This window comes from Microtus ochrogaster, linkage group LG9 (assembly GCF_000317375.1).
Source record: "Microtus ochrogaster isolate Prairie Vole_2 linkage group LG9, MicOch1.0, whole genome shotgun sequence".
NCBI classification, from domain to species: Eukaryota; Metazoa; Chordata; class Mammalia; order Rodentia; family Cricetidae; genus Microtus; species Microtus ochrogaster.
The window spans coordinates 517,779-534,631 of NC_022034.1; the positions used below are offsets into that span (position 1 = coordinate 517,779).

Below are 16,853 nucleotides of genomic sequence, written 5' to 3' on the forward strand. Positions count from 1 at the left end.
AAAAAAAAAAAAAGAAAGCTGTATGAGCAAGCCATGATGAGTAAACCAGTAATCTTCACCCATCCATGGCCTCTGCATCAGTTTCTGCCCTGTTTGAGTTCCTGTCCTGACTTCCTCTGATGATGAACAATGATGTATAAGTCTAAGGTAAATAAACCCTTTCTTCCCCAAGTTGCTTTGGACATGGTGATTCACTACAGCAATATTAATGTTAACTAAAACACATGGGTTTATTTTTGCGAGTGTTGATGTAGTAGTATTACAAAATCCATACTAGGTAAACACTTATATTTTCCAGCTATAAAACAGGAGCATTATTAGTGAAATTAAATCAATTTTCAGGAACATTAAGCAGAATATGCTTCAGTAAGAGAAAATTAGAATAATTCCATTAGTGTTTCTCATATATCAAACAAGCTGATAATGTTGATCATCTGGTTTTGTACCTTTGGTAAATAGTGCTTACCAAAAATCAATAACTACTAAATACTAAGTTGACTCAATAAAGTGTGGGCAACATTTAGTCATAAATTAATTTATAATAACTTTATCTGGCATTTTCATGTATAAAAACAAGTAACAAAAATAACTGACAATTTTATTGTACTATGAAACAAATAGTATCTGAGAAGCCTGTCAATCATGTTTTCTGTGCTCTCAGCATACTTAAATGGTAGAGCACGAAGTATTTGAATGATTTCACTTGATTCAATCTTGAAGTAAAAGAAATCTGTACTTTATCTTGAACATTTTCTTGAAGAATGTAAAACAAATGAACAGAGTACTCAACAAATACATTAATGTTGTATAAGAGAACCATAAAGGGAAGCGTAGCTGTTTCTGGATTATTACTTTATTCCATTATTAGAACAATTTGTGCTAAGGAAGTGTTGATGATAGGGATGAGGTCTTTCATATTCAATGATTAAGACATCCCCAGAACATGTGTACATCAAAGCCCAGATGGCTGGTTACCAGAAAGTTCTACTCAAATGCATTTATCAACAGAGTGTGATGGTGTGTCATATTTTCTCGAGATAGTGGAAATAACTTTTTATGTTTTGTCTGCTTTTAGCAATACATTAAATTTAAGTTAATGTAAATTAAGTTATAATCTGTTTTTCTTTACACATGTTATCCAACTTTGTGAAACTTAATAAACATTATAATCTATATTCAACCATGATATATCTTTCAGTGGTTCTGTATTAAATTACAGAATTAACTATCTACTTATTTATTTGTCAGTCTGCCAATTTTTCATATGTCTGTCTATCATCTATCTATAATCTCTTAATCCACCCACTTTCTAGTTATCTTCTCTATGCATTACCCTTTAGACAAAATAACATGTAGAAAACTGTATTTTATTTATGCTGACATTCCTTTATCAACAGTAACTACAAGTTGTTTAAGGCTTCTCAAGTATAACAAAGAATTCCAAATATTTTTGGTGTATCTAATTGAATTGTCTTGTAGATGGAAAAATGAAGAAATAGGAAATTTGAGTTGAAAGGGGAAACTGACAAAAAACTTAAGATAAAAAAAAATGTTCCAAAGTTGTATAATGCATTAGTTCACAAAACTACATTCTCATTCATATCAAATGTCAGGTAGATGCTTGGAATAATATACAAAGACATTAGTCTAAGAGTTAACAGGAATGATTTAAATTGAAATGTGTTTTTAGTAGAACACAGGTGGAGAAACAAACATGGGGTTTGCTCAGAATGTATAGTTAGATCACATTGAGACAGGCTGAAGAGCAGAAAATGTTTTCTCATTTCCTGGAAAATAATGGCAGCCACTCCTGTGATAAAATATCCCTTGTAGTTGTTTAAAAAGATAAAAAATAACAGGAGTCAAAGGCACACAGAGAAGAAGCAGAAGACAGAAAAGTCTCAACTCCTCAGAAAATAGATAAAAATTGAAGTATAAAAAATTCACAAAATTTTTATACACTTCTAGCAAAATGTGTTCAATTATAACATAAAGTATGTCAAATTATCAGACTGGCAGAATGGTAATTTCTTATTTGAAACCAAAAATATATTTACACAAGAATATTACAGATTACTGCACAATACTTGTCAGAAAAAATATACTGTTTGTGCAGACAAAAGCAATTTATAGATAGATTTTTGCATTGAGTCACCTATTTTTATTTTTGTTCAGACTTACAAAACCTAACTTTTATGCAACGAAAACCCATCTAACTCCACACAAAAGTGACTTACCAAGGAAAGGACAGTTTTCTAGTAGACAAAATGAATAATTTCACATAGGAATTCAGGGCTTTTACTAAATTTTTATGCCAATGGGAGTCAAATGAATGATATCCCAGATGAATCTTTCCAAGGGATTGTGGGGATCCTTAATGGCGTCACTGCCACTGGGATATGTGTTCCTGAAAATACACTGGTGATTACTGAGAAATACTGTCATTATTTATTATTTGAAGAAGTAATTATCACTCTCAGTAATACTTGGGTTGTTTCCTTTGCTTTACTTGTTAGAACTGGGAACTAACTCTAGGGAGTCAAGCATGAAGGAAAAATGTGCTCTGCCATTGAGGTATTCCCTAGTCTTGGTATTAATTTTAACAACTTGCAATCTTACAAAGAATATCTTTTATACATAAAAGTTCTTTGTAGTTAGCAACATATTTAAGATTTTAATCTTTGTGGCTAAATTATTTCAAACGTCACAAGAAAAAGTAAAAATGTTACTGAAAAATATCAGTACTGTAAATTCATAATTCTTTTCATATATTGAGGGTGTCTATAGGAGCTCTTAATGCAAATATTGTCAAGTACAGGTAATTTCTGAGAATAGAGAGGTGACATAAAAAGTTTTCATACACAAGTTAGTAAATACATCAGTTTGGTTGGCTGATTTACGCTGTCCATAATAGGTTCACGAAAGCAACAGAATTTCAATAGCTTTCTATTTATAATAAAAGACTGACAATCTTGCTCAACTTCAGTCTCAGTGTAATTGTATATCAGAGCAAGAATCCCATAGCTTGTATTCATCCTGCAAATTTTAAATATTGAAGATTTCTGACTTCTGCCACTCAGATCTGAATTTGTGTCAGTCATTATTTTCTAAATACACATATTGACTTTCTACTATAACTTAGAAAAATAATAAACTCTGGGCAGGCAATTTAACATAAAAACATAAATAAAAATTTATATACTTAAAAAATACAACATTTTCTTACTTAATCATTTTATTTATGGTTTGAATGTTTAATAATTTACTATTTAAAACATATTTGCTGAATATGCTTTTCTTGTTACATGAATTTAAATTAAAAAGTATAAATATTTAGAATCATATTACACTATCGTATAAAAATGTCCCTTCAGTTTTGTTTAACTTCTTTGTAGAAAACAATAAAATCCCAACTTCCTTTTAATTACACGGCTTATTTAAAATGTACATATTCAAGCCCTGATAGACAATTAGAAAGTGAGGACCATTATTGAAAACAGCCATCAGCAGATAGGTCTGTAAGTGAGTAGAAGGAACACATGGGTAAGCTTTTACCCAGACCTGGAAAAGACACACCCCCAAGTTCACTGTTTTATCCTCAAAACCAGTGTTTTTACAAGTTTTGGACACTAGATGGAACCAAAGACAATCAGGCAATCATTTACCAAGCAGTCTTTAAAGCAATGATTTCATTAATGATTTAAGAACTCTATAAAAAAAAAAAAAACCAACTCCATACAATGTATTTTGAACAGACTTCCCTTGGTCCTTCCATACACAGCTTCTCTACCCTGCATATCTTACCCAGGCATCTCTTCAGGGCTACAGAGGTAGACAGTTGAGAATACTCTAGAGCTCATTAGTCATCCAACTTAGATAAGTTTGTGAACTACAGGTTCAGTGGAAGATCATGACTGAAAAACTCAGACAAAAGTAGTTGAAGAATATGCACAAAGTCCACTGCTAGTGTCAGATGCAGAGGCAAACGTGCATGTGCACACATACACACACACGTACAAAAATAAGCACACATACATGTATATATATAGCACACAGAATTTTGTGGGCAACTGGATGGATCTAGAAAAGATCATATTGAGTGAGGTAATCCAGATCAGAAAGACAAATATAATATGTACTCACTTATAATTGGCTTTCAGAAATAAAACAAAAAATGAACAAATAAACAAACACCATACAATTCATAATTCCAGATACCCTAGATAACAAAGAGAACCCTAAGAGAGATATAAGTGAATCTAATTTACATGCAAAGTAGAAAAAGACAAGATCTCCTGAGTATAATGAATGAAGGAATCTTCGAAGAGGAGGGATGAAGAGGGTAGGGGAGGAGAGAAAAATATATAGCTCAATAAAAAAATTAATTTTCTTTCGTTCTTCCCCCCATGAAATTCAGGTTTTATTTTTTTAAATAGACTGGAGTTTTCCCAGGGCTTTGGTTGACCTGTCAGGGATCACATCCACATCATTAAATAAAATAGATTTTACCTCTTATGTAGCTATCAAATGCCATAAAAGTTTTCAGCTAACTTGATTTTTTCATTCATCTGTTTACAGGGGTATTTTTTGCCTTGAATTGAGCTTGTGCAGACTTCTACATAATGTCACATTCATTGTGAAATGTTCATATGAGCATCTGCCTTCTTGTGTCTAGAAAACACTGTTCTCATAGTGTCATTATCCATGACCTCGGGCTCTTACAATCTTTCTTCATTCTCTTATGGTAAAGATGAAGGAGAGCAGTGTGATGTGTATGTCATATTTAGTACTGAAAAACCCAAAGTGGCTTATTTTATGCATTTTGACCAATTAAGGGTTTCTTCATTAATTGCCATCTACTGCATAGTGAATACATGCACAGGCACAAAGCAACCAGTGGGAAGAAAAGATAAGTAAGAATGCATTTGTAAATGAAGAATTCTCATTCAGTTCTTGGCTGTCCAGAACTGAATAATCACACAGAAACTATACTAATTGCAAAACTATCTGGCCAATAGCTTTGATATACTCATAGCTAGCTCTTACATTCTAAATTAACATATTTCTATTAATCTATGCATCACCATGAGGTCATGGCCTACCAGTAAGTCTCTGGCATCCTTCTTCTTTGGAAGATACATGGCACTTCTCTGATTCTACCTACAGTCTCAATATATCTATGTTTGAATTTCCCACCTGGCTTTATTCTGGCCAGACACAGGCTGAAGCAAATTCTTTATTAACAATGGTAATAAAACATACAGCATACAATGAGGAATCTCATATCATACATTCACAACTGAAAGAGAAATATGGCATTACCAGAATCCAGTGATCCTACTACAGCAAAACCTGAACATTCTAATGCAGCTGACACATAAGAAAATGAACTTTAAAATTACTTTATGAAGATGATATTGGCTCTTAAAGAGGAAATAAAAATTTCTTTAGAGAAGTCAAGGAAAAATATAAACAAAATGAGAATAAATCAATAAAATCTCTCAAAGAAAGCAAAGAAACCAACATCAACAAAACCAACAAAAACAATCAAACATGTAAAGGAAATGGTTCAAGACTTTAAAACTGAAATAGAATTAATAAACAACACACAAACCAAAAAAATTATATAAATAGAAAATCTGGGGAAGTGAACAGAAACTAAAGATGCAAGCATCATTAAGAGATTACAAGAGATTGAAGAAAGAGGAAATAGATTCCTCAGTCAAAGAAATGTTAAACTCAATAAATTCCTAACATAAATTTCCAAGAAATTTGGGATCCCATGAAAAGACAAAACCTAATAATAAGAGGGATAGAAGAAGAAAAATAGTTTCAAAGACACAGAAACCATATTCAACAAAAACATAGAAGGTAATTCTCTCTAAATATACCAAATAAGGACAGAATTTTAAGAGCTACAAAGGAAAAAAGCAAGTAGTATCTAAAGGTATACCTATCAGAATTACATCAACTCCTCAGTAGACTCTAAAAGCCTGACGTTCCTAGACTGTAGACAGAAGTTTCTGTTCTGACTGGTCTCACAGGCATTCAGTCCCAAATAAACACACAAAAGCTTATGTTAATTATAAACCATTTGGCCTGTTGCTCAGGCTTATTTCTAACTAGCTCTCTCAACATAAATTAACCCATAATTCTAATCTATGTGAAGTCAAGTGGCATGGTGCATTTTTTTTAGTGAGGCATTTTAATCTTGCTTGCTCTGTGTCTGGCTGTTGACTGTCTCTGTGCCTTTCCTTTTCCTAGAATTCTCCTAATCTGGTTTCTCTGCCTATATTTCCTGTATGGCTAGTGGCCAATCAGAGTGTTATTAAAACAATATGAGTGACAAATCTTTACAGTGTATAAGAGCATTATCCCACAGCACTAGACAGATTTTTTACAGACACAAGAAACATTGGAAAACAACTCTTACTACTATACCCAGCAAAACTTTCAATCAGCATAGGTGGGGAAAACTTCTACATTCCATAACAAAACCAGACTTAAACAATATCTATCCACAAATCCAGCACTAAAGAAAGTAATAGACATAAAACTCTAATACAGGAGGTTAGTTGTACCCACAAAAACACAGGCAATAGATAATATCATACAATAAAATCTCAAAGAAGAAAAACACACACATATACACTATCACCACTAACAACAAAACCAAACAAAATATCAGGAATTAACAATCACTGGTCACTAACATCCCTTACTATCAATGGATTCAATCTGCCTATAAAAAGACACAGGCTAATGGATTGGATACAAAAATAAAATCCATACTTCTGCTGCATACATCATGTTTCCTCTATGTATGGATGACATCTTCTCTGTTTTTCCTGTTCCAAGAATTCTCCTAGTCTATATGCTCTGCCTATACTTCCTGCCAAGCTACTACTCAATCAGTATTTTATTAAACCAATACAAGTGACAAATCTTTAAAGTGTACAAGAGAATCCCACAACAACTACTCTTTCAACTGACCTATGTTTGATTCTCAAAATCCATATGTCAGTTCACAACTTTGTTTAACTTCACTTCCAGGGACTATGATACCCTATTCTGACTGACACAGAGTCTTTCACACATGTGATACACATAAACCCTTATAAGCACACACCCATACACATAAAAATAAATAAATCTCTGTATATTTCTTATGTAAATGTGCATATATGAATGATAAATGTTCTTCTTGGCAAATTATGTGGTATAATAAAAAACTGTTGTTATTAAAATAATTGCTTTTATACTAAATTTTAATGATACTCAAACTTTTCATTTCCACTTTATTTTGAATTGAAATGTGGTACTGTTTTTGCAGAAATTTTTCTGATACTTTTATTTGTATAAAATTTTTATCACTATGTACACTTTCATTGAGTATTTACTGAATGTGATTTTCCTTTTCTAGAGATGGGTTTATCCCATGTAGCTCTAGTTGTCCTCCAACTCTGTCTCCTGAGCACTGGAATTAAAGATGTGCCCCTACCACATCCAGTTTTAATTGTGATTTTAACACATTCAATCCAGAAACTTTGAATTTCATGGAAACATAGTAAATTGTTGAGCAAGTTGATTTTATGCTATTACAGAACAGTGGACATTAAATAATAAGCACTTGGTTCACATAAGTGTCAAAGTAGTCCTGCAGTACAAATCTTTTTGAGCAAACTGTCTAAGCCCATTGTGTGAGTGAAGCATCTTTGGATTGAGGTTCTCAGTTTCAATGGATAAATATTCTAGCCTGGAAAATGGAGGCACTCTGGATAGGTCTGAGATGTTTTCAAAGTCAAGAAGTCCAGCAATGTTAGGGTAAAAAGAATAATTACAAATGAACAGATGTGTTCTGGAATTGTCCACTGTCAGCTCCTCCATCTTTTATTCCAGAAAGTCTTCGTTTACTCCTTTTAATTGTCATGACCTGGTTAAACAATGATAGTTGCACCCTAAAAATACTATATAAAGAAAGAGTTTGTCTTTGGATATGTTTTGTTACATTGTATTTACTGATTTTATGTGCATGAGTGTACCTGTGTGCATTACCTGATGACAAAAATATGAAATGCATTCAATAAACACTGTATTGTGCCTCCAATTATACACTTCTTTTTTGTTAACCAGTGACTTTGAAAATTTAAATATCCAAACACCTCTGTACTGATCATTATAACAGGGTTTGGCTTTCTGTTACAATGAAAGTTTAGTGAAAATCAGTTGCCAAAAATGCAAATCAAACTTAAAGATTGTGATTAGATAGGTGATAAGGTAGAAAAATGAGATATTGATTAATGATAAAATTAGTAACAATTCTCTAAATTGCAGATAAAAAAGACTGTCTCAGAAATAAAAGTAATAATAAAAAAGCCATGGAACTCAAACTATGTCTTGTTTAGCGTTCATTAGAAGTTTTATTTCATAAAAACGTGATTCATGATATCAAATAACAGTTTTAACTAAATTCTCATAAAAGGCTTCAAAGATCATTTGGTAAAAAGAGTAAAGAATTGACAGTTCAGTTTTACTGAAGCTTCTGTGATTAGTCTCAGGAGAAAATACATACGTAATTAACTATATTTGAATAATGCAGAAAAGGGAAGGTAGATTCTGATGTGTACAAATCCCAGTTGTCATTCATTAAACATAAACAAACTAATGAGACATATATTCCTGACACTGGTAAAAGGTAGGAATACTGTCTCATCTCAGGTAGGGAGAATGAATCCACATTCTAGAAAATAGGGGAAAAAAAGAAAAAAAAATATTTTATTTGGAAAAGTGAATTGGTGAATTTGTAAATGATTTATTTATGTCTAACTTCTCAGTTAAACATACAAAGTTACCAAATAGTTATTTCTTTTCATTTTTATTTATATAATAATAGATTTGAAACATTAAAATATGTATCTTTAAACTTATATGGACCACATATCAGCAGATTTAATTCTAGAAACAGTAACATCTAACGAACTACATTTTTATTTTCACAGATAGTAAGTAGGGGGATAGGCAGCAAGGGATAGAGACAAACATATACACTAATAGCTACCATAAATAAAAGACAAACAAGCCTATACTGCTTTGAAAAAACTACTGTTTCATGCTTTAGCTAAATGAAATCATTAAAAAGCCAACAATTTAAAACATATCTATTGTGAATTTTGGCTTCTATTTCATTCTTATGAATTATTTGGCTGTTTTAATTATTAATTGTTTGTTATTAATTATTAATTAATTGTTATTAATTACTATTTGGCTCTTTAGAAAATTTATACTTGCAGTCACCCAAGACTTTAGTAGTTTGACAAACCAGCAAATAATGACAGAGGTAAAAGTTAAACCAATTATGCTTTTTATTTTAGCAAAAACTATATGCCAAAAACTGGTGGCACAGTCCTATTTATTTAGTAACTGTCTTTCAGTAAATTGTTGGCTATTCAAATGATTATGTTTGTTGAATATGTAATAATTGCAATTTTGTATCTAAAGATATGCTCAGTAAGCCTTCTGTCTTTCATCATTTTGGTTATAAAATCACTTTTAATTCATTTAAATGCATTTACTAGTATGAGTGATTGAGACACAGTACAGTCAGATATCCTGTGAATTTCATAAGCATTTAATTTTCATCTTTTCAACTTGCTAAAATAAAATTTTATTTTTAAATACCAAAGACACCTTAAAACTACTTTCTACCTGCACTGTTTTTGGATGTATATAATTAAAAAATGTCCTTTGTCTTAGAAATGATTATATGTCCAGATAAAGTAATCTAATAAATTTTTCTCTTGACCTTTACAATAGGATAGAAAAAGAACAAAAATAATGGACAAGGGAAACTGCTCCTCATTACCCGAATTTCTCCTCTTGGGAATTACAACTAACCCTGACATGAAAGTGGTAATATTTACTACGTTTCTAACGGTTTATCTTGTTATTCTTCTGACCAATATTGGAATGATCATTTTGATCAGAATGGATTCCCAGCTCCAAACACCAATGTACTTTTTTCTCAGCCACCTCTCTTTCTCTGATCTCTGCCATTCTTCCGCAGTTGGGCCCAAGATGTTGCTGGACATTTTTGCCAAGAACAAAACTATTCCTTTTGTTGGTTGTGCCTTGCAATTCTTTTTTGTCTGTATCTTTATAGATGTTGAGTGTGTGTTGCTGGCAGTGATGGCCTTTGATCGCTACAAGGCCATCAGCAATCCCTTGATGTATGCTGTAGAGATGTCTAGTAGGGTTTGCTACCAATTCCTATTTGGAGTTTACCTTGTAGGAATGACAGATGCTTTGATACATACAACATTAACATTTCGCTTATGTTTTTGTGGATCAAATGAGATTAATCATTTCTTCTGTGATATACCTCCTATCCTATTAATATCTTGCTCTGATACACAGATCAATGAATTAGTGATATTCACCATTTTTGGATTTATTGAGCTGAGCACCATCTCAGGAGTCCTTGTCTCCTACTGTTATATCATCTTATCTGTCTTGAAGATCCGTTCTGCTGAGGGAAGGTTCAAGGCTTTTTCCACCTGCACCTCTCACCTGACTGCCGTTGCAATTTTTCAGGGAACACTACTCTTTACATATTTCCAGCCAAGTTCTTCTTATTCTCTAGATCAAGACAAATTGACTTCTCTGTTTTACACTCTGGTGATTCCCATGCTGAACCCTCTGATTTACAGCCTGAGAAACAAGGATGTGAAAGAGGCCTTACAAAAACTGAGAAACAAAAGGTGTTTAAAATAATTACATTATGTGTATATGTCCATGTAATAGTGGTAATTTGTATAAAATGATATTGCTTTATTCATAACAAAGTTGTATAACCTATTTTAAGAGATAGCATAAGAATTTCCCACAAATTTATTGATAAGGTAAAATTGTAGCTATACCAACGTTTCATATCTCATTATTTGCTATGGGTCATACATGATTTACATGTGCAGAATTTCTCATGATTGTTTCAGTCACAAAGGATTTGTATTTATCCTTCCATTCAGTTTTAGTTGTATTAAGTTATCTTGAGTTTTATGGATTACTATTTTGCATATTTTACTGCCTCATATTGAATCACAAACGAACTTCTAGGTTGTTAAAGATGTATTTTATATCCAAGTGAAAGTCATAGACTTTAACTATACCCTTGGTACAATCATAATTTTTAGGAAAGAGTAAAATTTAATTTTATTCTGAAATGAAAGGGATTTTGGCAAAAATCTTTATACTCAACATATAGGCTGAAGAATTTATATATAACGGCTTCTGGCTTTGCTTTTTTCCTTGAATGTTCTGAGAGTCTGCATGTCTTCCCAGTGTTAGGTGTTTCTTGTGTCTATTACTGGGCTCATTTGTTTTGTGTTTAGTTCTTTTGTTATATTTTGATTTGTTTGTTTTTCATTTATATGATTATATTATTTTATTATTATTCCTTAGATGCCTGTTTTTTTTCTAATGTGAGAAAGGAAGGATGTGGGTCTGAATTAGAGAGGAAGTGGGGAGGAAGTGGGGGAAGTGGGAGAGAACAATAACCAGAATATTTTGTATGAAATATTTTATTTAAAAGAAAAAAAAACATTTTTAAAAGAAAACCATGATGGAGGAGGGTCATCTTTCTATCTATTGTTTCATTGGTTAAATAAAGAAACTGCCTTGGCTTTTTAATAGGACATAAAATTAGGTAGGCAAAGTAAACAGAACAGAATGCTGGGAGAAAGAAGCTGAGTCAAGGAGTTGCCATGGTTCTCCCACTCCAGACAGACGCAGGTTAAGATCTTCCCTGGTAAGGCAGCTCATGGGCTACACAGATTATTAGAAATGGGTTAGATTAATATGTAAGAGCTAGCCAATAAGAGGCTGGAACTAATGGGCCAAGCAGTGTTTAAAGAATACAGTTTCCATGTAATATTTCAGGTATAAAGCTAGCTGGGTGGCGGGAAGCAGCCTGCTGCTCCTATCACAACAAAACCAGATAATCATGAGACATAGGTCTAATAAAATACATCTTAAACCAGTCCAAATAAGTTGGAAATTGAATAAATCTAACTAGAATAATTATGAAGAAGAAAGAAAAGAGGTATGGTTAGGCACATATGTGCAGGTGATGTCTGTCACCTAATGTTTGATTTATTCCAACATTGCTCCTTTCCTTCTATAACATTCTTAGCCTTTCATAATGGTGAAAAATATTTTCTTGTACCCATTCTCATCTCTTTTTAAATGCTACTCTTCTAAAAATAATCTTATCGTCATATGAGTGTTTAAAATTTCTTCTGAAAAGCCGGGCGGTGGTGGCGCACGCCTTTAATCCCAGCACTTGGGAGGCAGAGGCAGGTGGATCTCTAGGACTTCGAGGCCAGCCTGGTCTACAAGAGCTAGTTCCAGGACGGGCACCAAAAATAAAGAAAAAACCTGTCTCAAAAAAAAAAAAAAATTCTTCTGAAAGACTGGATATTGCATCTCTGTAATATCAATAATTTATATTTCATTTGTAGATAAAATAGGGAAAAGACAAATTATAATAACAGAAAACATGATATTTCAAGTAGGCATTAGACCTTGGTAATGAGACAGTAAGTGTTTTACACAAACACACACACACACACTCACACGGGATACCATGCACCCATCTCCTTCCAGGCTTTAATAGATAAAAAGAATTCAAGATACTAGTGCGGTCGAGGTGATTGTTATCTTCCTGAAGATGGAAGAATATAGACACATATATTTTGTTGAACTATTTCTTTATTGTTTATTCTTTTATAATATTTTTTGGTGCTTAAAGCACTGAATGAGTTCATTGAAAGCACGAGGATAGCATCTATACATTTGAGTGAACATAAAGAATAAGTATAAATTGTTCATTCTTCACTTTAATTATAGATATGAAAGCAACTGGTGTACCTATGTAAGACTATTTCAGAATTTAATGAAATCTAAATGCTGCTTTTATTTTTCAATTGGCCTCTGGTAAAAATGGTAATTTATGAGTATATATCATATGTAAAAATATATGATGAACTTTGATTGAGAGAAAATGATTTAGGGATTCCAGAAGTATCACATATTTTATCACCCTGTATTAAACTTGTGACTTACGAGCAATATTGTGGATTTTTTTCTTTATATTTAGTTTTCAATCCCTAAAGCAATAGTGATAGATTGTAAGTACTTTTGGAGAAGATAAATTTATAAGCCCAGAGCATTCAAGAATGAGCTTGTGTACTTATGAAAAAGAACTGGAGAAAGTACTAGACCATTATTTTAATGGAAGTGAGTAAATTTAGATTGTAAATACTGTCAATGAAATGAAAGTTAATCCCCCCCTACAAGAAATTAAATCTACCATGATGTGCTGCAACAACCACAGAACTCATTGGTTTTGATAATTGACACCATGTTCCATATTAGGTACTTCTAAATGTCTGGTACTCTATTAATAGTAATGATTTAAGTAATAGAAACATGTCTGAATGATTATAAAGCTCACCTCTAAATTTTTATTTCTATACCTAATATTAGGTGTAGCACTTAGTACTCATTACACATAAATATATGCACACCACATACAAATATAAGGCATGTAGAAAATGGAAAACACACAACTAACTGAAGTATTAAAAACCCTAACATCCTAGAAACAAAACTTAACAGATATACTAGGGAGAAGTGGAATAAATAACTGTGAGAGAAATGTACACACAGATAGTATCAAGAATTAGGCTAAAATATCTGATACTGTCTGTGACACTGTCTGTGAAGCTATCAGCCTTTAGACTAGATAGTCCAGGGGCCTAGGGTGAAACCAAATACTTTTGTTCTGCTAAAGAAACATAGCAATAAAATGACTCTCAATCACACACACACACACACACACACACACACACACACACACACACACACACATATATATATGAGAGAGAGAGAGAGAGAGAGAGAGAGAGAGAGAGAGAGAGAGAGATCAGTGTCTCCCTCAGCCATCATCAGAGAAGTTTCCTCTAAGAGTAGTTGGAAACTAAAACAGATACACACAATTGGACAAGGTTTAGAGACTGGGAGATTTCAGAAAACTTAGTCCTAAACAAGATGTCTTTACCAAATTTCTCCCCTTAGGAGCTCGAGAGCCTCTGCAGGATGGGTGCCTCAAAGGAAACAGTGTCTTTTAGACACAAAATTATTGATACACATCTGAACTCACAGAAAATGTGGCATCAGGCACAGGTTCAAAACAGATGATGTTCAAACTCTGACAGGAGGAAATATACATGGGCTTTCGCCCTTCACCAAGAATCTGTCTGCAATTGAAACTTGCTTGCAAAAAAGAAAATAGTTTTCTCCAATAGAGTCTCACTGGTTATATTAAATCATCTTTAGAGTTGACCCTATACCCAGCAGTAGATGGACAAAAAAAATTAATTCAATGATATTATTCGAGATCTTTTGTCACATACTGCTTTGTTTGATCTTTCTAGTTGGGGAGGGTCTTGTTGCTCTTTCACTTTTATATTATTTTTCTTTTCTTATGGTTTTTGCTTGTATTTGTGTGTTTCTTTGGTTTTTAAAGAATCTGTTATCTTAACTTTTTGCTTGTTTGTATTCTAATGAGAAAAAGAAGGAAAGAACATAGAATTGCATGGCTGAAGAGGTGGGAAGTACCTTGAAGGATTTCTGGGACAGGAAATCCTGATAAAATATTATATGAAAAGAATATTCAATGAAAATCAAATAAAGTAAAGAGTCTATAAATTTTGGGGAAGTAGTCTAAGAAATGGACAAGTTGTGATAAATAATAAAGAATATGCAAATTGCTAATAAAAGGTCAATTTTAGTTTTATTATGTGTCTCATTTTACTAAAAATTCAGATCAACATAAATTATCAAATTGATTGAAGGGTGAGGAGTGGAAATAACAGCAATAGGGATGGTTGTCTCAGGATGCCCAGGAAAAAAAATCTCCTGAGCCCAGACACTAATTATTCATGTTAGGTTTATATAAGGATGGGAAGAAAGAACCTCAAGAGAATTTAATTGCAATAGCATTATTGAAAATAAATGTGATCAACCTGGTCCATCTACACTAGAGAAATGACAGCAAGACTGCCTTATTTCAGGTACACTTATGGCTTAAGACAGAATAAAAATAAAATTTTGCTTTATTGAACATATGAGGAAGTCAGTTGAGGAATGAAAAACACATAGATTATTCTGATTCTGTAGTGTCATAAAATCTGTATCCTAATAATCAGGGACATGTTCTAGTGAGTGTTTAGTATATCCTGCTACTTTTATTTGAATTACACAGAATTTGAAAAGTTGGAAAGATTGGTTTTTCCAGTGAAAGGGAGTAGCTGGTCATGTTTAAATATTAAGCAAATAAGTAGAATCGTAACACAATTCCACATTAATTTTCTTTTATGACTCTCTGAAAAGTTGATTTTGTTTCATAACTAACTTGTAACAAATAGAATAGTGAATGCAGCAAATATAATTACAATGATGCTTTTGATTAAGTGACGAGATGTTCTGTATGGCTTTCTTGGTCATTAAATATTCTATTATATTATATCTGGATAATATTCTATTTATTTCAAATACATTGCCTAAAAATGCATTTCAGATTTCTAGGCAAGTCAGAAAGAAAATGAAATATATGTATATATTTCAAAGAATGTTGATTATGTACCTACTTTAGCGGTTTTTTGTTAATGAAAATGCTACTATGTACTGAGCCAGTTTTCTTAGTGTACATCATACACAAATATCTCAACATTTCATTCCATTTAGCAATTATATTACATTTTCCTGAGTTTTATTATACAGTACCATATTGAGAAATAAAAAGTCCAATATATCATGACACTGAAGATTTCTGTAATCATTTAGACCACGAAAAAAGAAGAATGGAAAAGGAAAACTGCTCTTCATTACCCGACTTTTTTCTCCTGGGAATTTCCAGTAACCCTGACATGAAAGGGGTTTTATTTCTTGTGTTTCTTATTGTTTATCTTATTATTCTGCTGTCAAATGTTGGAATGATCATTTTGATCAGAATGGATTCCCAGCTTCATACACCAATGTACTTTTTCCTCAGCCACCTGGCCTTTTCTGACTTATCCTATTCCACCGCAGTGGGACCAAAGATGCTGTTGGACCTTCTCGCAGAGAATAATCCAATCTCCTTTGTAGCCTGCTTCCTGCAATTCTTATTAGTATGCATCTTCATAGATATTGAGTGCATGCTTCTGGCAGTGATGGCATTTGATAGGTACAAAGCCATCAGCAACCCTCTGATGTATGCTGTGGACATGTCCAGTCGAGTTTGTTACCAGTTCTTAACTGGAATTTATCTCTTGGGAACTATAGATGGCTTGATACATACTTCATTGACATTCAGCTTATGTTTCTGTGGCTCTACATATATTAATCAATTCTTCTGTGATTTTCCTGCTGTTTTATTACTTTCCTGTTCTGATACACAGGTCAATGAACTGGTATTGTTCACCCTTTTTGGTTTCATTGAATTGAGCACCATCTCAGGGGTCCTTATCTCCTACTGTTACATTATCTCCTCAGTTTTAAAGATCAGCTCTGCTGGGGGTCGTTCCAAGGCTTTCTCTACCTGTGCCTCTCACCTGACTGCAGTTGGGATTTTCCAGGGGACCATGCTTTTCATGTATTTCAGACCTAGCTCTGCCTACTCTCTAGACCAAGACAAAATGACATCAGTCTTTTACCTCCTCATTATTCCCATGATAAACCCTCTGATTTACAGCTTGAGGAACAAGGATGTGAAAGAAGCCCTGGTCAGGCTCAGAAATAAAATGTGGTTCTAA

General features: G+C 32.9%; 2 protein-coding genes across 2 annotated transcripts; both read left to right on the forward strand.

Annotated features, from left to right (window-relative positions):
- The first annotated feature begins 9,810 nt into the window (after window positions 1–9,810).
- Window positions 9,811–10,770, forward strand: LOC101995393 (olfactory receptor 5W2-like). Its single transcript, XM_013352305.2, has one exon. The coding sequence runs from the start codon at window positions 9,835–9,837 to the stop codon at window positions 10,768–10,770; it is 936 nt and encodes a 311-aa protein (XP_013207759.1). The 5' UTR covers window positions 9,811–9,834.
- Window positions 10,771–15,917: 5,147 nt separating this feature from the next.
- Window positions 15,918–16,853, forward strand: LOC101987636 (olfactory receptor 5W2-like). The gene has a single exon (XM_005363273.1). The coding sequence runs from the start codon at window positions 15,921–15,923 to the stop codon at window positions 16,851–16,853; it is 933 nt and encodes a 310-aa protein (XP_005363330.1). The 5' UTR covers window positions 15,918–15,920.